The 24306-nt window shown below is 35.5% G+C and overlaps 1 protein-coding gene across 1 annotated transcript; it reads right to left on the reverse strand.

Annotated features, from left to right (window-relative positions):
• Window positions 1–8282: 8282 nt before the first annotated feature.
• Window positions 8283–22912, reverse strand: LOC106665315. Its single transcript, XM_014391649.2, has 5 exons — window positions 22814–22912; window positions 22593–22738; window positions 22137–22479; window positions 8787–9049; window positions 8283–8719 (listed from the first exon to the last, which is right to left on the reverse strand). Exons 1-5 carry the CDS (start codon window positions 22823–22825, stop codon window positions 8374–8376), a joined length of 1110 nt encoding a protein of 369 aa, XP_014247135.2. The 5' UTR covers window positions 22826–22912; the 3' UTR covers window positions 8283–8373.
• Between the last annotated feature and the right edge of the window lie 1394 nt (window positions 22913–24306).

Consider the following 24306-nt stretch of genomic DNA (forward strand, 5'->3'; position numbering starts at 1 on the left):
AATTTTTATTTAGGTGTATCCTGCATCCTCTGCACATTTATACTGTATTGATGGCCCAAATTAAAACACCTCCATAAAACATAAATGTAAACTGCTCAAAAATGAATAGGGATTGCAAATTTTGTAGTATTTACATTCCCTGGCAATTTTTATTTTATTTTTATTATAAATCGCATTAAAATATATTAGAAATTATTATGTATTTTACAGAAGGAAAATTTATATAAGGGATTATGAAAAATAACGAAATAAAAGGTTTTAATTCCATAATTTTGTTTATTGGACACAATAATTTTTTTAAACAATCGATACTGTTGTATGTGCTCTGTTAGCTAAAACCTCTGTGCACCTGCCAGGCATACTGTTAATAAGGTTTATTACTAATTTTATATGGAATTTCACTCCATAGATGTTGTAACGCTAGACTCAGTTGTTGCAGGTCAACTGGCTGCGGATGGGGATAGAAAAACCTTCTCTCCAATGCATCCTATATGTGCCCAATGGATACAAAGGATTGAGGTCTGGAGGCGATAGGGGATGAGGCAGATGGGAAATTCCCAGGTTTTCTAAACATTGATGAACAACTATGAGGTCTGGTATTGTCAACGAAACTTCCTACCAATGAGATCCCTGGTTTGAAGGATGCATTCCCCGATAATGTCTTGGACATAACGGACTGCGGTGAGGTTGCCTTCGGCAATATGGAGTCCAGTTCGTCCTCCAGTGTAAATCCCAGACCAGACCACCGCCTCCTCCAAACTGCACTGAAGGGAGCACGAACTAAGGCATTGACTCTTCGGCGCCTGCTATCACTGTACAGACGGAAACGCGACTGACCAGTCAGCATAACAGAATTCCAATTCGTGTTCTCTTTTAGGCGCTGCACAAAATTCTCCTGAGATAATCCGATAATCACCATTGTTTTCATCATAAAAATCCTTTAAAATAATCTATCTGGAATTATATGGTCGTATTTGAAATTTTGAGGTTGAACATGGCCTGAGGTACCCTGTATAATTTTTCTGCAAAAAAATTGATTGCGCCATTGGTTCAAGAGAAATTCAGCCGGGCCATCTAAAATGGACACCCGATATAGGTAGATACCATGCGCTTGATTTCTAGTGGTATGTATCTCTTTCCTACAATGGACGTATCAGAGGGATATGGATAAAAATCATTTAGATAACTTAACGTGTTATCTAGGGGTTCAAAGCGCGCAAAGAACCCAGAAACCTACTCTGTACGGCATCCCGGATAGGACCGCCCTCCATAGGGCAGCCATTAGTGCTATACTCTCAAGAATTAATTATCTACTTATACGTAATGAACTTTGTGATTAAGTGTGTGGTGAATAGTGACCGTTAGTCGATGATTATTCGGAAATCGTGAGATGCGGTCAGGTGTGATGTAGGTTTGAGAAAAACATTTTCTTTATCTTGCTAACGTTTCGATCTTTATTGAGATCATCTTCAGGGACTGGGATTTACAAACATTGTTTAAATTTAACAAATAGATGTAGGATGTGGAAAAAAGTGAATTTATACAATGCAAAAAATATATTTATATTCAATCAAAGTAAAGCGTAAGAGCGTAAAGCAACATATCTATGATTGTAAAAAACTATATAAAAATGTTTGATGTGTGGAATGTGATGATTGTTTTATATGTTATAATATGTGTTTTGTGTGATGTGATGATATATGTATGTTATCTATATTGAATTTGATTAATAATATTGGCGTAGCTGCGACTGATTTTACACGTGCCTGTTCTGTAATTGATGCTGTTCATCTCTGTTGATGTAAACTATTTCTAAAAATTTACGTTTATTTTTGTTTTGTTCTGTGAGTAATATTTTTGGATTGTTCAAGTCGAAATTGTCTTTGTTCAAAATGGTGGGTAGCGAGTGGTGTAGTATTTTGCAATCATAGATATGTTGCTTTACTCTCTTATCCAGATATTGGGATGTAAGACCGATGTTAATATCTCACTGGCACTCTCAACACGACACGCAAGAATGGCACAATTTCGCAGAAAACAAACATTTTGAGTGAGTAGAAATACTTTGATTGAATACAAAAAATATTTTTTGCATTGTATAAATTCGCTTTTTTCCACATCTCTTGTTAAATTTAAACAATCTTGGTAAATCCCAGTCCCTGAAGATGATCTCAATAAAGATCGAAACGTTGGCACGATAAAGAAAATGTTTTTTTCAAACCTACATCACACCAGACCGCATCTCACGATTTCCGAATAATCTTGTGATTAAGACGAATAAATGCCCTGCCCTTTTTCCTTAACTATGAAAACTGTGTTAGAAATGTCTACGTACAAGTTGTAAAATAAATAATATACGTTATACAAGTTGGGTATAAAAAGTTGTCTTGACCAATGAGACTTTTTTCAGGAAAATGGCAATTTTATTTTATTTTCTCAGAATTAAATATTATTTGCCGATCCATTCCCTGAAGAATCGATTGGGCAAATAGTTGTTTCTCGATGGCACAATGAATGCGTTTTAGAACAACGTTAGTTAAAAAAAAAATAATATAATTCTCCCTTCTTCAGGGGGTGTGGTGCATGGCCTCAAAACCAATAAAGTGTAATGAAAAAAATGCACTGAGACAATTAATTAACAAATATAAGGATGGTGGAACTCAGTCAAGTGTCCTTTCCAACGAGGACTCACTCTATACTAATTTAAAATCCACATAAACCTGACCTATGGCTGTGAGGGTGGCAAGGTGTTCATTGTTTCATCCACCCTAATAAATATGATAGGGATGTTGATATTGTTCACTCAACTTAGCCTTAAATGAATTATGTTTGAAATTATACTTTTCTATCCAAATTAACTTATCTGTGATTTTTATTATAAGATGAAACATGACAGATATGAAAGAACTTGTCAAACCTCAATTATCATTTTTAAATTCACGGTTGAAATAGCCGAATACTCTGATGGTCAAATTTAACGCACCACTCAATTTATTTACTTTAAAAATCAATCCATTATCTTTCATGGTATTCATTAGTTACAGGGAATTAGAAAATATCGTAATCAAAATAAACGGTAAATAATGCTTTGTTACACCCTTCCATTCTGCTACCCCTAAAGACTTCTTTCGTTTAATCTTTTCCCTTCGTTCATTTCATTTGATATTACAGTAAAAATCGTTCATAAGAACATGCCTGAACTTGGTTCTTAAGCCCGATAGTTGCTATATCCGGTAATCAATTTTTTTATGTTTAATTATTGATCAATTTTTTGAAAGTTGAAGGCTCTTTCAGCCATTCCTCTGTAACTACTTTTAAGGGGTTGAAATTAGCAATTCCGTTTAGTAACAAGTTTGGAAATAAAAAGCGTTTGCGAATTTCAAGCCCTGTTTATCATTGTTTAGGTTTTAAGATAAAAACAAAAAGATTAATCACAAAAATTGTATTTACTGTAAAACTGAAAAATAGTCTGTAATATTGGTTTGTTTATTTTTTTTATGAATGTGAAAGGCATTTTCTGTAATGGTGACAAGTTCTATCACTGTCATTTTCATAGATTCATAGATTCCTCTGCAAAATTGTCATTACATGTTAAAAATTTATTTACTATATTTATAGCTGAGAACATTTCCTTCAAAATGGGGCACGAAAAATCGCCTGAATCATCTGTTATGGCATTGTCTTCTTCTAAATCATTTTCTTCTGCTTTGACCCATGCAACGATTTCTTCATTTGTGATGATTCCATGGGTAGCAAGACCTCAAGTCTACGTCTTCATAGCCTTGAATCAAACTGTTTTCAATGGGCCCAGTTTTGAAGTGTTTATTTTCTGCTGTGTGCTGTTATTTTCTCATGAAGTTCTTACAAAAGGTTTGTTTTCTCAGAAAAACAATAACTTTAGGTCACTAAAAGTGATATGTTCTTACTAACGGTGTTCTTATAACCAGATATTTTATACATTAAGTCGCATTAAAGCTGGCCGGGAACTAGAAATTTCGTTTTTATAATCGATATGTTTTTACAACCGGTGTTCATTTAAACGATTTTTACTGTATTCTTATTCTTAAACGGTTTCAGTCAAGCATTGAACATTATTAGAGGAAGGATACAGCAAGCACGAAGACAGAGGAGACTGAGGGTAAATCAGAACAGGAAGGGTTGTTAGAAACAGGGCTTCACACAAGAAGGCCGGGAGAGGGTCGACCTAGGTCTACAGGCAAGAGAGACGGTAGGCACATCTGTTATCAGGTTGTACGAAACTGCAGCATTACGGAAATTGAGAAAAGAAATCTGATAAGACAAGTGGCATATGGCAGATGTGACTGTCACCAGTCCCCCAAAAAAAGAGAGAGAACGTGGGAAAGATCTTACTGACCTAATCGTAACAAAATTGAAATTATTACAAGTGAAACTAAGCCAAACATTTATTGAGTTTTACGGTTTTACAAATTGTTAAAATAGGCTTACAATTGAGAAAAACGGAAACTGAATAATATTAATGAATTCTAGATTTTTGTTATTAATTCCTGTTCATCACCAACTTATGATGATTCAAAAATATATACTACAAAAATATTACATTGAACATAAACATAAGTAAAAATAAAATTAATGTAAATATCAGTAAAAATAATAACTTTAGTATGATTTACGTATGATAACAATATATTATTAATAATAATGCAGGGAAATAAATCGTGAGGGGGGGGTCGGTGGCCGCTACGGTTTAGGCGTTGACACGGCGCTCATCACTGTAAGGTAAAGGACCCGGGTTCGAATCCAGCGGCCCTGCATTCCAACCCGACATACTTATAAATGGGCTTTTTTTGACATACTTACATGTACCTTGTACGTATATAAGAGTTGACAAAAGGAATATTAAAACCTTATGATTTTTCCTTCTTGAAGGTGGGTCATCTCAAAAAAATCACAACCAGTTTTTATCCACACGCTTCGGATTTATTTTAATCCTTCCTCAGGTGAGTTAACGCCTGTACACAGAACAAACATTTTTTACATTTTTAGATCAACATGGTTATCACTGTTTCTTCACTACTTACAATGGTTAAAAAAGTGGTCGTCAGTCATTAATATTTTATAACAGTTTATTTTAAAAAAGAGCCAGTGTGGTACTTATTCAGACTACGAAAAAACGTTTTAATTTTTTGAACCTGAATAGACCCTTATCACAACCTCTCATGTGACGTTCTTATCAACATCTTATCACAGACCAACGAATCAACATTAAAAAAACCAGTCAACAGTTAAAATTGCATTTTTCTTAAAAATCTATTTTTAAACAATAAATTTTATTTATTTTATTAACAATATTTTAACAATTATTATCAGAACTATCACAGATTTTAAGTTTCCTCCAGAGTTTAAAATTGACTAGATTATTTTTATATATTGTTTAACAAATTAAAATAGCAATCACTTATCATATCACAGTGTTGGCGGTAATTAACAGACAGTTTATCTTTTTTTATGTAAAGGGCCTCCAGGAACTTTCGTTTTTTACTATTTCGTTCCTTTGTAACAATATTAGCATCATCAACTAAAAATGTATGACCTTCAACAACTGCATGTTGTGCCAAGGCAGTTTCATTGTTTTTACTAGTTTGGACTGTGTATTTATGTTGATAAATTCTATTCTTTAGGTATTGTTTGGTTTCACCATAATATACTTTCTTGCAGTTTGTGCATTAAATTTTGTATACCAGGCCTGATTGTAGTCCTTTCTCAATTTTATCTTTTAGCGGTGAATAGTATTTTTTAACCGCATTACTGTTTCGGAAGGCCAACTTAACTAGAGGTAACTTCCTTTTCAGACAACTTCTCAACTGTTCTGATGTAAGGGATTCGATGTAAGGGAAAGTGACATAGGAAATTTCAGAATCATTTTCATCTTCTAGCATTTCCGAGTTTTCGTTTGGGTTTATCTTCCATAGATTGTTATTGTTTATAAATTTATTTACCATTTTTCTCGTGTACCCATTCTTTTTTTAAATTTCCCGAACCAGTGTTTTGTCTTTCTTAGTAACACCTTTCGACGACAAATTGAAAACCCTTTTTAGTAATCCAATCAGCACGTTAAATTTAGTTGACCAAGAATGGAAGGACATATACTGTATTAACCGGTTCGATCCCATGGGTTTTGAGTACCAACTCGTACTCAGATTTCCATTAACCTGATGTGTTACTTTCACATCCAAAAACGCTATACAACCGTTTTCCTCCACCTCACAGGTGAAGTTCAGTCTTTCATGGTAACTGTTAAGTATTTTCAGTACCTCATCAATTTTATCTATTGGAAGGGCTGTCAAAATGTCGTCCACGTATAAATATAAAAAAGGGGGGGGCAAAATCAAGTTTCGCCAAACACACGATAATATTAAAACTTTAAAGAAGTATATTGATCACTACACATTTTTTTCTGATTTATATAAGCTCAATCTGCCCACCGGTCCAGGAGGGTCAGACCTCAGTCTTATCCGTCCAACCACCTAGGTTGAGCTTCCATAGTGCCCGACCGGTTCTGACCTCTGGAGGAAGCAAATGAGTTAAATCCGACGACATACACACATCCTGGTGTATCAGGTCGGGATGGTCGGGAATTTCGAAATTACTCTGAGTTGCTAAACCGCAATACCGTACTGCTATGTGAGTTTGCCTATTAACTTAAAAAAGGTTTTAACCCATTTGTCGAATAGTCGTTTGATTTATTTCATCTTTCAGTTAAGTTTTCTTTGATGTTTTGTCATAGGATAAGAAAAAAGTAGGAAATTTATTACCTTCATCCTATAAGGTGTTCCCCAAATCCAAGACAAACTTGTACAAATATAAAATTACTTCAATTTAGCAGTTTCCTACACAGAATTCTCTCTCGTAATCCAAAAACCACTGTTTAAGTTTTAACATTTTATTTTCATTAAAGAGTTCATTGTAAAGAAAATGAATTTTTTTTTACAATTTTTACTTCGTGCTATTTTATAATAAAGTACGAAGAGAAAACATATTTTTGGTCATTTGACTCATGAGCACCAAGTCAATTACTATAAGATCACAAAGGCTTGCCAGAATGTTTGAGACAACCCTGTGTATTGAGGTTTTAATTGAGATAAAAAAAGTCAGTGTCACGAGCGGGATTCGAACCCACGACCTTCGGCTAGATATGCCGCTAGCCTAGCACTTGATCTTTTGTGACTTCGATAAAAAAAATTCAAACGTGGGATTGAGATGGGAAGTTGGTGTCCGAGTAGATCGAAGCTAGAGTAGCGGGGTATCTAGCCGAAGGTCGTGGGTTCGAATCCCGCTCGTGCCATCGACTTTTTTTATCTCAACTAAAAACCTTAATTAATTGTAATATATTAATTGGTCAATCGGACCACGAAATTAGTGAATTTAAAGAATTATTTATATTTTTCATTTTCATAAAACACGATTTATAAAAAAAAATATTCGGTCCCGGAGGCTGTTTGAGCTACCAAAACCACCCGTTCTAATGAAGCAATTGAAAGCGAAAAATGTGAATGTGAAACGTTGCAATGAAAGTTTTTTTTTATTTAATCGTTGGATGCACGTGGCTTCACGCATTTCAAAACTATCCTCCCTATCCTTTTTAAAAATATAGTTCCTACCCACTAAAGTAAAGTAAAGTAAAGTTTTGCAATTCATGTCGAGAGACGTGGTTGTAGAATTCCTTCAACCTGATGATGAGCTAAAGGGCTCGAAATCCGGACGTTGCATAACAGTGCAGTAACTCAACTTACTGTGAGTAGGAACTATCTTTTTAAAAAGGATTTTATTTTTTTTTAAAGAATCATACCTTAATATTATTAAATTATTTCAAAAATGATAACAATTAAAAATTCAAAAGTGGGATTGAGATGGGAAGTTGGTGTCCGAGTAGATCGAAGCTAAGTAGCGGGGTATCTAGCCGAAGGTCGTGGGTTCGATTCCCTCTCTTGACACTAACTTTTTTTTCTCAACTAAAACCTTAATAAATTGAAAGATATTAATTGGTAAGTAGACTACTAAAACTAGTGAATTGAACCTGTGTATTAATTAATAAGTATAAGAAAAATAATTATTATAAACAAGTGAAAACATACGCGCTATAAGAAGTAGTGATTTTTTAACAATTGACACAAGTCACAATTTTAACCTTAGTAAAGGTAGATTTTCAGTAAGGTACTAAGATCCTAAACATAACTTTAAATATTATGCCATCACACCAAGGGAAGAATTGTGGTGAATTTGAAATCAAAAAGAAGAAAATATGATAGATTGAAAACAGTTTTATTACAAAAATATAAAAAAAGTTTAAATATAATATATACAGTCTACTTGAATATAAAACAAATTAATTGATCACCAGCCACCGTGGTGGTAGTGTTTTGGGTGGACCTCACGGTAGTAATGCTTAGTCTTGTAGACTGGGAAAGGAACTGGGTACGGTTTTGGTACTGGGTACGGCACCTTTTTATACACGGTGACTGGGTAAGGCTTCTCGACCGGGTAAGGTACCGGCTTCTCGACAGGGACGGTCACCGTTTTGTAAACCGGGACGGGGACTGGAACTTTGACGGCCACAGGGTGAGGTACATGGACCGGAACGTGGACGGGTACAGGTACGGGGTGAGGTACGCTGACCGGTACGCCGTGGTACTTGACGACGGGCACGTGCTTCTCGACTTCGACGTGCTGGGAAAGGACTCTGAAATGACAAATAATTATCATTTAATGCCATTTGAAACGATTTAAAATTACTTATTTACACTTACCCTCCACCGTAGCCTCCAAGGCCGAGGCCAACTCCTACTAGTCCAACGCCGTGTCCATATCCATAACCGCCATGGCCATATCCATAACCCCCGTAATGTCCTCCGTATCCTTCGTACCCTCCGTGTACACCATACCCACCATATCCAACTTCACCCACGAGACTCCTCTTGTCGTGTGCTTTGTCGTCTTCGACTTTCTGCTCTTCTACAAGATCCGTCTTTTCTTCAGCAGCGACAAAGGCCACCAACAAGAAGGTATACAACTATAAAACATATTAAAAACTTAGATCAATAAACAAAAATAAATTTTTTTTTGAAAGTCTCATTTGTTAATAACGTGTGTTGAAACGTGTCATACATGACTAAAAACATAGTTCCTTCTATTTTCGAATTTTTCACTTTGAAGGTCTGTTGTATGTTAATGATAATAGTTTAAAACAAACCATCTGCAAATCATTATATATATATTTTTTATGTTAAAAATATATACCCTGGTACTTTTTAGAAAAACCAGCGGTCCCAAAAACATACCATTGAACTCTCTCACATCGACTAATCATTCTGAAACAAATCGGCCTTTTAACAAAACCGGCGTATTCCAGAGGGAATAAATAAAGGTCGGTGTCTGCAGGGCAACCGGTCTGAGCGGCTAAACTGCTTATGTTCTGACATATTACATAACCCAGGAAATCCTTTCGGTCAGTATGGAAAATCCGAAATCCACGACGGCAAAAATTCTGAACGGAACTCCTTTTATACCGGAGACGCCAAAAGCCGCTCCATCATATTCGGTACCTCGTACACTTCAAACATAAAAGTCTAACATTGCTTTATGTAATAATCTGGTTAAATCATAAGTGCTTTATTGAATGATTTTGACCGAATAGAAAGCAATTTTACAACTTGGCCTGCTTAATAGGCCAATATAGAAAGTTAATCGCATAATAGCTTTAAAATAATTTAGTTTCAATTAAGTTCGGCAAAATTCCATATGCAATTGATTAAAAAGTGACGGAATTGAGCAAGATCCAGTTCGTTATATTAAATGAGGTTTTTTTTTAAATTTTCACCGAATGATTTTCTCACAATAAAAATATCAATTTAGTGTAGCTTCTTCACATTTTGTGTATTTGGAATAAAATTCGGAGGACCATCTAGAAAGGAACGTCTGAAAATTTGATAAAAATTGGTCTCATTATTTCGTGGTTGTCCCACAAAGAACAGCCCACAGACAGACAGACATGGAACCAAATTTGTTCAGAAAGGTCTGAAACGCAAAATGCGAGTGGAAATTTTGATTTTGGAGGACAACATTTTTTTTCTACTTCCTGCATGAATCCAAATCTTCCCTACTTTCGTTAGTTCGGAAGCAAAATATCAACAATGGTTCATGTCCATTCCATCAAAGATAGGTAAAATCAAGGGAAACATGGACAAATAAATTCGAAAATTATCAATGTCAGTAATGAAATTTTTAATTAAATAAATATTTTAAAAATGTTTCTACAAAGGTAAAAGACGTGTGTTTATAAAAATCTACACACACATCAAAATATAAATTAAAACAACTCAGACATCCAAAAATTATCATCACAACCAATATCGAATTTTTTTGTTAACCGTAGCATTAGCATTACGAATCTAAAAATATCAGAAACTTAAGTATAAAAAAAATGAAATAATATTTGTGACCAAACATTATGGGAATGAAATAATATTTCCTCGAAATATCATTTTTACAACCAAGATCGACGTTTTTCTGTGTATATAGCATGCTAAAAATATCAGAAACCTGAGATATAAAAAATGAAATAATATTTGTTACCAAACATTATGGGAATGAAATGATATTTCCTCAAAATATCATTATTACAACCAAGATCGACGTTTTTCTGTGTATATAGCATGTTAAAAATATCAGAAACCTGAGATATAAAAAAATGAAATAATATTTGTGGCCAATCATTATGGGAATGAAATGATATTTCCTCGAAATATCATCATTACAACCAAGATCGACTTTTTCTATGTATATAGCATGGTAAAAATATCAGAAACCTGAGATATAAATTTTTTTTAAAAATAATACGTGTGACCTAAAGTTATGTCAAAAGATTGATCAAGTGAGACTCATCAGACTATTCCTTTTTGTCTAAAAAAAATTGAATATTTTGTATAATTTCTAAATCATCAAAAATAAACGCAAAAATAAACTAAGTGGCAACTTCAAATGTACTAAAGTTTCGAATTCCAAAAGTAAATAATTCACACCAAAGGTACTGCTTTAAAAAACAAAGTGAAAACGGCAAATAAAATCTGNAATTAATAAGTTACCAACACGTTGGGAGAAATGTATTGAGAGTATGGGAAATTATTTTGATTAAAGAACATTGCTTTAAAGTAACTAGTTTCTTTTTTTTGTTTAATACCAAAATCCTGCATTATTTTCCGGACAACCCAATATATAACTGACATGTATTGTAATTTATATAGATATAGATTAACCTTTATAATTAACACCTACCAGCCTACCATTTATTTGTTTGGTTTTATTTATTTATTTATTGATACGATTGATATTATATTGATATATCCTACAAATTTATAAAACGACAAAAAGAAAAAATTTTATCGCAAATTGTTAACAAAAACAAAACACAAAATATTATATTATATTGCTATAATATTGTATTAAATATAATATTATATTTTTATTATAAATTATAATTGTAAAATACATTGTTTAGACCAAAGGAGTCAAAATCATAATAAATATATAATGTATCATGTTAAGTATAAATCTGTGTCGTGAGCTGGATTCGAACCCACGATCTTCGGCTAGATCCGCCGCTGCTCTATCACTTGAGTGTCACCCCACCTTTTGAATTTTCCCTCCTTTTTGCCTTTTTTCAATATTTTTTATCTCAACTAAAAACGTTAATTAATTAAAAGATATTAATTGGTCAAGCGGACCAGGAAAACTAGTGAATTTAGTTAAGTATAAGAAAGATCCAAGAGACCTAACTTTGAGTGAATAAATAAAAACCATTCTCTCACTCAATCACTCACCCTCTTACCTACACGGTCTCTCTCTTTCTTCACTCTGTGCGGTCTGCGGCGATGTACCTGTAATTTTGTCGTAACTGATCTTTTTGGTCTACCTATCCTCGGGTGTCAGATGCGATTCTGGTTTGGTAAACCATAGTTCTGGTTTTTGCTTTCTGTGAATTTCGTTGTGTTCGGTGATGCCTCACCCTACTTACAACCCTAACCACTGTTGAAAATGGCAAAATGCCGAACTCGCCTGTCAAAACAACTACGATAGGTGAAATAAAGTAAGATTTTTAGACAAATATTTTAGAGAAAGGTACCCCTTCGTTTACCAAACTTGGTTAGGATTATATTGGTGTTAGAATCCAACATGAACATACCTACCACTGAAAACGGCGAAACTGAAGGCATGTAACAAAGCCAGCAAATATGTAATTTAATTTTTTCTTTAAAATTAAATACTAATTAATTGAAAAAAGTTAATTGTTCAATCGGACCACGAACTGCAATGGATTTAATAATTAAACTGAAGTATATCTTCACGAATGGTGGGTTCGAATCCCCCTCGTGACATCGACTTTTTTATTTCAACCAAAACCTTAATTAATTGAAAAGAATTTATTTGGTCAAACGGACCACGAAACCTAATAAAATGTAATAAGCAAAATGAAGTATACTACACTAAAGCTCTCCGTGGCCATTTCATTTGTCGCCGAGAATCAAACAGATTACACGACATTTGAAAAATGGCAAAAATGAGGTGAGATTGAGATGAGTTGGTGTCCGAGTGGATCGAGGTCACGATAGCTCAAGTGGTAGAACAGCGGCGTATTGAGCCGAAGGTCGTGGGTTCGAATCCCGCTCGTGACACTGACTTTTTATCTCAACCAATACCTTTCATAAATATTAATAAATTGAAAAAAGTTCAATCGGACCACGAACTATAATGGATTAAATATAATTAGTAAACAGTAGCTTGTGCAACAAATTCATCGATAACAGTAATTGAGATGGAGAACGCATTCATTCAATAATAATCGTGATTCATGTTGTTCAAACTTTCTATAAAGTTTTTACATTTGTTTTAAAACTTTTAATATCAGCACGCATAAAATAATTTACGTTCTAGGCCGACAGACTAACATAATAAGAGGACAGACACACACACACTTTCTCTCTCTCTCCCTCTCTCTCTCTCTCTCTCTCTCTCTCTCTCTCTCCCTCTCCCTTTCTCTCTCTTTCTATATACAAATATGTATGAGAGAGAGAGAGAGAGAGAGAGAGTGAGAGAAAGGGAGAGGGAGAGAGTGCATATTGTTTGGGGAGTCGGATATTGTGGCCTTTTATAATGTTGGACAAGAGTATAAGAGAGTAAGACAAGTTGCGGTGGCTGGGACATATACCTGGATGGATTAGACATGAGGTTCACAACATACAATGTATAGACACCCTGGAGGGAGAAAACCACTAGGTAGACCACGATTTAGTTGGTTGAGCTGGTTGGAAAATAATTTGAAGTCTTTAGGCGACCAGAGACAGAGAGAGGTGAAAAAATGGTCTGGTGGATGTCATGGGAGTCGAAGCGTAGTATGTTAGAGTAGATATGTTCGGTTTAATTACATACATGTATTTAATGTATTAAGTTTTTTTTTAATTTCATGCTAAATTGAATGGCTTAACGTTCAACTAACCGTTAGGTGTCTTGGACCAAGGGTGAAACCACTTTACAACAAATTTTTTCGCACTATTATAAATTAAAAAGCCATGGAGTCTGCTGAGATTTGAACCCAAAATAACGTGGCAAATACGAGACAAACTAACTACTCGCCCTACTATTGTCGTGGAAGTTGGTGAAACAGGCTTTTTAGACTTTTTGGTTTTATATATGAACAGAAAGGATTAAAANAAGGACTAACTCACTGATAAACTCACAAGTTTTCGTGGTCCGCTTGACCAATTAATATCTTTCAATTAATTAAAGTTTTTATTTAAGAAAAAAAATTAGTGTCACGAGCGGGATGCGAACCCACGATCTTCGGCTAGATACGCTGCTGCTCTACCACTTGAGCTATCGTGACTTCGATCCACTCGGACACTAACTTCTCATCTCAACCCCGCCATTATAGTGTTTCTTCTAGTTTATCGCTATTTATTATATTATTTTTAAAAGGAAATGTGTTTTATTGTTATTATTTCATTATTATATTACAACAGCGCCACAGCTTTGTAGTCTTTATTAATTTTATGTTATAACATTATTCGAGTGGAGAAGTAAACCATTAATCTCTCCTATCAGTACTATTCACTTCCTCACTAGGGAGGAAATCGTCAGTCCATTGACGCTTTAGGTGTCTTACAGGTTTGACATAAAGGGTTCGGGATAGGAACTAGGATTTTAGAGGTGTACATATCATCCAATTTCGAGGACTAACAGGGTTTGAACGTGTGGATAGTAAGGTTAGATACTTATGAAGTAGAGAGCAGGCAATGGTTTAAAGGATTTTGGACTTCAGTGACTGGATTCTTTGGTTGCACCCCACAGTTCCATTTCGTTCGTCCAGATCAGTTGCAGTGATGATATGTATGAGACGTTTATTTTGCAATGTGAGTTTCAACTTATTCTTCTGAAACGAGTGAGATGGTTCCAAGTCTTTTATCGATGTAAAATGCCAAAGAGCAAACTTCAGTGGTTGCTGGGCAAGGAACAGAATTGTAGTAAATTGAAAGAGAGGTGATACGACGAGGAGGGTAGTTTATTTGCTGAGATTTGGTTTCGTAAAAATCTCCTTCATTTTTTGAACATTCTTCCAAACAGAAGGGATGGTCGTGGAGGTTTCTGATATGGGTTTGCTGGAATGATGGCAGCATCATCTGCCTATGTGATTACATGTCGGAAATGAAAAGGAATGAAGTGTACACCGAATTTGCCCGAGAATGGTGCCTTGCGGAACACCCCTTCTGCATAGGTGGGAGAATAATGTTCCGATTCGCTCGTGAAAGTACCTATTAAAGACTAAAGAATAATAAGGGATAACAGAAAACTTAAAAGATATTAAAGGGTAAAGGTAAATTATTGTAACTTTGGGTAAAATATTGCTATAACATTAACCATCTTTGATTTGATCAGGCGAACCACACATGACAAATATAGCACGATTTAAACATATTAATCCCAGTTTGCTTAGGCATTACTTGTTAAGATCTTTTTTTTCGCTTCGTGATTTTTGTGGTTTTGCATTTCATTTTCTATAAAACGCCGCCGTGGTGATTGTAAAATCAGTGAAAGCATTATCCACTAACATCAATCAAATCGCATAACACGATGCATCATATAACTACGATGGTCTCTTGAACCATTGCAAAACTCGCCCAAAAATTGGATTGAGGTATTCATCATAAGAAAACCGCGATTTTTTCCATTCACCATAGGCCGAGATCCTTTCTATCAATTTGTCTTTTATTACCACCGTTCCGTTCGTCTTCCTATTCTCCGCATAATCTCCATGAATTAAAAAATGTTCTATTTGTGTATTGTAATTATTTATAGTATAAAAAAATTAAGCAAACGAGAGTAGATAAGAAAACGTGTAAACGTAGAGTGGGGGACCACAGTGGCCGTGAGGTTTGTTTGACTCGTACTTGCCACCCTAGAGGTTCTGGGTTCGAATCCCACTCATGGCTTTTGAATTGATAATAGTTCGAAAAATGTATTGTAAAGTGGTTTGACCCTTTGTCCGCGACACTGAAAACTAGTAGTTGAACTTTAAGCCCTACTGCATGACAAGAATTACATTACTTTACTTTAACTGGTGGCCTGAACTTAATCTTATTACACCTAAATATAAATTTATTTTGTTCTGTTTCTTGCCTGTTCAATTTTTTGTTAATAATCGATATATCTAAAGTGTTATGAGTAAAAATCCAGTGTGGTACATAAAAACCACATATTGAAGGCTGGAGAGGAAGAGGAAGGAAATAATAATTTTGATTTTTTTTTGTGTGTTCTTTCCTGAGTTTACATGCACATAATGTTATACGTTAAAAAAAATCAGTTTGAGAATAGCAAAAAGAATTTTTAATGTGACGACCATAGGGAAATAACAATGATTTTATAAGGACACAATAGGTTACAATTAAATTTTTCTATAGCAGACACAACGTCAGAAATCACTTGCTGATTCAAAATAAAAATAAAAATATCGGATGAAAGACCTGTCGGTTATGCAACTAATGTAAGTTACATGAGGATGTCGGTCACCCTGATGGGAATGCCGATAATTTCCGCCCAATTTTGACGCAGAGTTTCATTTTAGGTCATAGGGCGGAGAAGAGAGATGGAGAGAAAAAAAAGGAGGAGACTTGATTCACGGCTTCAATTATGAAACTCGACCGGGAGGGGAAATGCGGAAGGAGCTGTACACGGTTTACATTTCTGCGGGTCATTTTAACTAAATCCTTGTTTAACGTAACACCTGTTACACTTTTCATGTTAGCCGGGAGATTGTAGGGTGTTAGGCTTTGTTCTCGTTTGGCCGGTCGACCTCCAGGAAATAACAAAGGCTTTTTTCTGGGTGGAGAAACAAAAACAAAATTTGGGATTGCCAGTATAACGCAAGTTATTTATAAACACAGCCGACCCAAATCAATTATGATAATCAACAAAACTGTTAATATACATATATAAACAACCTAAACTAAATGTCTTCTTAAAAATTATAACTATACCAACTGGGCCAATTTAGCTTTCTTATTTATTTTTAACATTCAGTTAAGTATAAACCATTTTTCATCTAGCTTTCAAAGGCTTATGTCAGAATTGAAATACGGGAGGATTTCGAAAGAGCTTTTACTCCAATAATATGAACGGGCCAAGGCGTGGATCCAGACCTACTGTCAGAACGAATTAGATTAATCAAGCAGGAAGTGCATGACTGATGCGACTTTCGGGATGGTGGGACGACCGTATGCTGGTCCGCTCTGTCTCGCCCTTTGACCGAGGTATGATTCCATGTTGTATTAAACACCTAAAACACCTTAAGATATTGTATCTCGCTTACACATGCTAGTTCTTACTCTCTTTCCTCTCCTCCCCCCTCTCTATTATTAACTATGTTATTTATTACACTCTCACATTCTTTCTCACTCTATGTATCTCCCTCCCTTTTTCTCGCACACACTCATTTCTATTTATTTTACTCTCTTTTCTTTCTCAACCCCCTCACTTTCTCTCTCGCTCTCTCCCTCCCTCTGTTTCTCTCCCATATGTATTATCTCAACATTATTTATTATACTCTCAGTCTCACTTTTTTCTCATTTTATCTATTATTAATCTATCTCTCTCCCTCTTTCTCGCACACACTCATTCTCTATTTTTTACACTCTTTTCTTTCTCCACCCCACTTTAACTTACTATCTCACTTTCTCTCCCTCTCCCTTTCCCTCTGTCTTTTCCTTCATTTCTTTTACTACTTTCTCCCCACTCTCGACTCTCCGACTCTTTCTTCTTCTTCTCCCTCTTTATATATATATATATATATATATATATAATAATCTTTATTTATGTTTATACCTTTGAATTGAGCCAGTATATTACGAGTCTTCATGTGAACAGTTTTGTAACTCGGGTTACTTCATTGCAAATTTCGCAAAAACCATTCAATAATTCGTCTCAAATTTGTTATCAGGTATCATCAATTTAGTTATTTTTCTTACATATTGAAAATATTTCCTTTCCTTAATGGTTATGATCTATTCCGTTTAATTACAGTATGAAGCCATTTTCAACATTTTTGAAAGATAAAATAATAAAATCTCTACAAGTAGGACTTCCTTATGGTGAAATTTCAACAAAATATAAATTGTTATTATTGGGGTAATAATAAAACCTGAAAGATCTTCCGGGATTTACGACAGTTGTTTTAAAAAGAAGAGGAGTGGTCATAAAACAAAATTTTCCGAGGCCAAAAGGCGTTGTATCTACGCGCTCCGTTCGATCAGGACAGGTTGATAACGCTGTCCAAATTCAGAGTAGGCCGCATGATAATGATAATATGGATGTCAGTGCTGTAACAAACGGTGATGTTTGCTGAGGCCGGATTAAGAGCGACGGGAAGTGAGGAAACCATTGCTGACCAAAGAGTGGCTTGCTGATCGTGGTTTTAATGTCATGGAATGGCCCCCACAGTCACCTAACCTTAATCCAATTGAGCACTTGTGGGGAACACTAAAAATATCTTCAGCCGATTGTGCAAGACGCTTCAAACTTCGATCAACTTGGGAAAAAACACACGTCGAATAGGACCTAATTGATCCAGAACAGTACAGAAATCTCGTGAGAAGTATGCCCAGAAGGACGGATGCAGTTTTGAAAGCCAAAGGAGGACATACAAAATATTAAAGGACTTTCTATGACACAATCATATTATCGTTCGAACACGGTAATTTCTTTTCTATTATTTTAATAATCATGATAAAGGAACAATTTAATTTTTTGGGTGTTTTTTGTGTTAAGATAAATAAAATTACTACGTTTATTTGATGTCCTACAATTGTTTTGTAAAGTAAATAATGATATAACCCAATGTACATTCAGCTGTGAACGAATCTGTGAGTACTATATATAGATTATAATTATATAGATAATATAGTAATAATATAATATAATATATTATATTATATAATATATTATATAATTATATAGATTATTATTCGTTGTGTCGTCGTCTTTGGCAATTTGTAATTTTATACAAGTCGTGATCCAGTTTGAAGTTTATTTTATTTTGTTTATTGTCTTAATTTTATGAATTTATCGTCGTCATCGTTCCGATTGGTGAAGTTCCTGAGACATCTACGTGGTGAAGTCCCCGTCCCGACTTTTCCTGTCTTTTCCGACTATTATCCTCTTTGCATCCCCCTTTACCTCAGTTGAGGTAGCTGGACTATCGTCACCGGAGGTGAGTGTTTTGTTAATTTTATAATTTATTTTATTTTAGTTTAATTTTAAATCCATTAAACATCCATCCACAGTCCACTTGATCAGACATTTGGGTCCTCCGGGCCGGATCGACTCCCCCATTGAGTTGGCCATTAGGACGGATCATGGAGGTTTTTCCCGGATAGGACGGGGTCATAAGGGTGACTCGAGTGAAACTCAGTAGTGGTGCCATTCAACGTCCGGTGGTAAAGTTGTACCCTTTACCATCGCAGTAGACTTCTATATAGTTTGGTGTCGGTATGTGGTTGGTGGTGGTTTCTCTTTTTCTCTTTCTCTGTAAGACTTGTTTATTATTTTTTATATTACTTATATACAATTATATCTTATGCACGCCTTCCTATCTCCTTGACCTTAGACGGTAGACGATAGAGCGATCCTCAACTCACTCGAATTTTGTGGATTTCTCTCGAAACCTTCAATAACACCTGTTCCTTTACCCTTCGTATCAAAATGAGTCCTCCATTATACTTCAGTAACCTTCCCTCTTCCTACTGCGGACGAAGTGCGATACCTAAGGACATAAGATGACAAATGACTGATGTTAAATCCACGCTTAAAACTAATATAAACTAATTAATATTAAAAAAAACTAATATAACGACACAAATTCTTTTCACTACTTGACAAAAGATCCAACTTATCATCGCCCGACAAAACTTTAATCAAACTTGACTCAAAAATTTAAATTTTACCTTTGACCAAGAAGTAATCCTATCCCGTTACCGTAAATTCAACGAAAATCTTCCTATCAGTATATTTCTTGAAAAACTTTCATCCATCCATCCAAGCCTACAGACTGAAGAGTCTATGACCTAGAGATCTTCTAACTAGTTATAATGACAGTGGGAGTGACTTAGAAAAAATCGTACAATCAAAGTATTAGTCTGTCTCCACTCTTTAAAACTTTTGCTTATATTTTATTGTTATTTTGCCATAACTTACTTATTACCCCGTTTTAATATGCGTTAATCAAAACAAATATATTTTAAAAACAATTCTCAAAAACAAAATCCGATGATCACAATGTTCGATTGTTTAATAAAAAACCTTATTAAAAATATTTTTGATGTGTGGTAGAAGCGGTTTTGGTCCAGAACGAATCAACACCCATTTATCGTTCGATTCTCCTTTTCTCTACCCTTTTAAGCAAGTCTTTGTTTTTACAATCTGTTTATCGATATGGGCCATTCTAATTTTCATCAACATATCGACTTGTTCTAGGTAGCTTTAACTGTTTGAACAAAAAAACTTTCTCAAAAATAATTTCTTTCAAATCGATACTCCAATGTACATGATTCTTCAACAGTTAAAATGAAAGGTTGAGGTATATGTGTAGAGATTAGTGACCGTTAATCGATAGTTATTCAGATATCGTGAGATGCGGTCTGGTGTGATGTAGGTTTCAGAAAAACATTTTCTTTATCGTGCCAACGTTTCGATCTTTTATTGAGATCATCTTCAAGGCACTCTCACACGACACGCAAGGATGGCACAATTACACAGAAGACAAACACTTTGAGCCCTGAAGATGATCTCAATAAAAGATCGAAACGTTGGCATGATAAAGAAAATGTTTTTCTGAAACCTACATCACACCCGATCGCATCTCTCGATATCTGAATAACTGTTGAGGCATATGTAATGCGGTTTTTGAGAGCTATTGTACCTAGTTCTATATCTATAGCACGCCGGTGTCTTAGTTCAATGTAATTAATAGGTTTCTGTGGTACAATGTCTTCTACGGTTGCGTTATATATCTTAAAACATTTCTTCCTGCTGACAAATGTAGCAATTTGTTTTAGTGGGTTAACTGTTTGTTAGTAGGTGTGTTTATGTCCCATACGCTTCCTTGCAGAATTCTTGTGTCAAATTATACCGATCTTCTTCAAAGACTAATTTGAATGAATTAATAAAGGCTTTATTTACACAAAGTATTTACATTAGCTTTACATTTCCAAAAAAAAGCTAAATTGACAATGGCCTTTGCCGTTTGTCGAGTTGCTTTATGAATTTTTGAATCTTGAATGAATCCCTATTTTTGTATCTTTAGAACGACCTTTGATTTTAAAAATTTAAGTGGTCAAGGTATTTTCGGTACCGCAGGGCGTGAGTGAGGACCACAAGCTTCCTCCAGTTATCCCTTCCGTTAAGGATCGCAATGACTTCTTCTACATCCAGCTTCAGTTTCCCAAAGTACCTTTGGCGGAACTCTCTCAGAACGGGGCACACTGCTATGAAGGGGAGAGTGTCCTCTGGGACGTTGAGGTTACATAAGGAGTAAATGATGGCGCGGTCCTGTCTCCACGGTTAGCAGTTCAGCTGAAGCAATTCACCCCTCGCCCACAAGACCGAGACACCTCACAGGCTGTCATATTAGAGCAATCCATGTAGTTTCGCCCTAAGTTAAAATCCAGTCTTGCGTACAAGTTGTCATGTAAGCTGTTTCTCGCACGGGTTACCAGGTCTTTCCTTTTGCTCTCCTCCCATTTTTTATCAGGTCCGTGGTATTAGAGGACTTCAGTTCTTCCCTACTTACTCCTACACCGCACAGCCTACCTAACTCTGACAGCTGCTTGTGCCATAATATGCCTTTATTTATTAGTACGTCGGCCAAAAACTGCGTCAGTCTGTCAGGTGTGTGATTCAGTACTTTCCTTATATATTTCAAATGCAGGCTCAAAGTGTCACTGTAGAGTTGTGTGACCGAGCATTCAATATATAAGATGTAGTCTCGGGTGCTAATTGGCAGGCAGAGCAGTTTCTTGATGAAGTATTTCTGATTCTTTTCTATTTCCTTCAAGTACAAAGACCAATTTAGTTTGCAGTGTCCTGTTAAGATTCGAAGCTTTTTCCTGCTTTCTTTAATGCATTTCTTCGTTGCATGGGCGTCCACTATCTCGTTTCCCTCTAACCGTGCATGTCATGGGATCCAGCAGACAGTAATTTTATTTTGCCTACATAATTTGCTTGGTTTAGTAATTCAGCATCATATTTGAGCTAATGATGTTTGAACTTAGTTGATGAACTATGATGGCTGCTTTACAAGGTATGCAGTATATACGCTTTTTTACTTTTTGGGCATTTTTTAATTCAACAATCAATCTTTCACAATTATAGATATTTATAGTAAAGTATTGTAAGCTTAATTGTAAAGGTGTTGGAGTGAAGGTTTTGCAAAAACTAAAACATATTTATTTTCTTAAAAAAAGTATTTATTTCGTATAAAAAAGTATAAAAAAATATTTACAGGCTTTGAGGTACAGGATTGAACTAGAAATTGTTTATAAATAATTTAATTATGATCACCATCCGTGGCTCTTGCCGTGGAAGACTTCGTGGTAGACGTGTTTGGTCTTGTAGACTGGAACGGGTACCGGGTACGGCTTGGGGAATGGTACAGGGACCTTTTTGTAAACGTGGACAGGGACCGGCTTCTCAACCGGGTACGGGACTGGCTTTTCGACGGGGACCTCGACGGTCTTGTAGACGGGCACGGGGACCGGAACGTGAACGGGCAAAGGCTGGGGTACGTGGACCGGTACGTGTACGGGTACGGCGACTGGATGAGGTACGCTGAATGGTACCTGGTGGTAGTGGACGACAGGTACTACTCTCTCCACTTCGACGTGCTGGGCAACAAGTTGAGGTCTAAAACGTACAAATAATCATTAAATAAACCCATGAGAAAATGAATTATTATTTTTTTGACTAATAAAGCTAATAAAACTTATTATTTTAATTGGTTGCGACTCAATACTCACGCTGGCACTACGTTTAATCCTCCTGAGACATATCCGCCTTCGTCCCCTTCACCGTATCCTCCATGTGGATCCACGTGCCTTTTTTCCTGGACCTTGCCTTCTTGAAAGTCGCCGAATGCGCATGATGCGAGAGCGAGGGTGAGAAGCTGTAAGAAAAAAAAACCGCTTAAGATTGTTGTATTTCTAGTTTATCCACCAAGATGAGACATTGCTTCGCTTACAATGGTTTTCATCTTGCTCTTCGGCTTTGGAAGGCTTGTTCTGATGCTGGAGAAGGCCGCGGCGGATTTATATAGTTCGCCACCACTTTCACACACGACTGGTTATGCAAGATCGGGGCATCCCCTCAGTTTGTAAACACGGCACAGGGGCAAAACACGCACATTTCTTGTTCCATTCCAAAACAGAAGAAATACAATTTGGGTTAAATGTGTTTGAGATTATTACTATTATTCATTCGTAAAAAAGTGGGCACAAGCACTAGAAAAATAATCATAATAAACGAACACCCTCTCTGTTTTGCTCCTCGTTTGTTTCACTCCTTTCTTTCTCTCTCCCTCTTTTACTTTCTATCACTCACACTCTGCCTCTGTCTGTCTGTCTGTCTGTCTTTCTCTCTCTCTCTCTCTCTCTCTCTCTCTCTCTCTCTCTCTCTCTCTCTGACGGGGAGGGAAGGAGGGAAAAAGAGAAGGATAAATTCAACTTGTTCCCAAATTTTTTTGAAAATACTATTGAAAACTTAATCCACTTAACGAGAATCAATAAATATTTGTTTTATTATTCTGTTTTAATTTGGGAATATCAATTAGAGGTAACTAAACTTAATCCTTAATCTAAATCAAGGATAAAGATTTTTCAATGTTTAGTTTTTAAGAAATTTAAAATGTTTATTCAGTCTCATTTGAATTCTGAAGCAATGAAATGTTTATTTTTTATCTTTCTATTCTTAATTTCTTAATTAAATTAAGAATTTTTTATTCTTTATTCTAATTCTTAATTAAACATAAATATCGGTTAATTATTACTAAAATAGGAATAAATGACACATATCTCTATTCATTTTTCAGCAGTTTATATTGATTTATTAAATCCAGATTAAAAAACGGTATGATGACGATATTAGTGAACTTGCCACACTTGTGCGTGCTTGGTGCTTGTTTTTAAACATCTCTTTGCCACTTCGATGGGAAAAGAACGAATGTTTTTCATGTCGATGTATTTTATTTTTCTTTTTTTCTAACAAGGACAGGATCTACGTATGTGGGATCATTCTTGCCAAATGGTCCTAGGAGCCGAGAAAATAAACTATTTTAAATAATTTAGTTTTTAAATATGTTTTTCAATCTTTGTTGTGCATGTATTTCAAGGTTATACAAGATAATTAATTAAGGTTTTTAGTTGAGATAAAAAGTCAATGGCACGAGCAGGATTCGAACCCACGATCTTCGGCTTGATACGCCGCTGCTCTACCACTTGAGCTATCGTGACCTCGATCCACTCGGACACTAACTTCTCATCTCAACCCAACCTTTTGAATTTTCCCTCCTTTTGGCCATTTTTCAAATGTCGTGTAATCTACTTGATTCTCGGCGACAGTTGAAAGGGCCACGGAGAACTTTAGTGAAGATACAATTCATTTGTCCGAGTGGAGCCGGTGTAGAGAAGCGGCGTATCAAGCCGAAGGTCGTGGGTTCGAATTCCGCTCGTGACATTG

This window comes from Cimex lectularius, unplaced genomic scaffold (assembly GCF_000648675.2).
Source record: "Cimex lectularius strain Harlan isolate CLEC.00 unplaced genomic scaffold, Clec_2.1 scaffold140, whole genome shotgun sequence".
NCBI lineage: Eukaryota > Metazoa > Arthropoda > Insecta > Hemiptera > Cimicidae > Cimex > Cimex lectularius.

Coding starts and splice junctions, on each gene's coding strand:
- LOC106665315 (XM_014391649.2), bottom strand. Junction 22,480..22,592: donor GGATTAAACGTAGTGCCAGC/GTGAGTATTGAG, acceptor TGTACGTTTTAG/ACCTCAACTTGTTGCCCAGC. Junction 8,720..8,786: donor CTTGGAGGCTACGGTGGAGG/GTAAGTGTAAAT, acceptor TTGTCATTTCAG/AGTCCTTTCCCAGCACGTCG.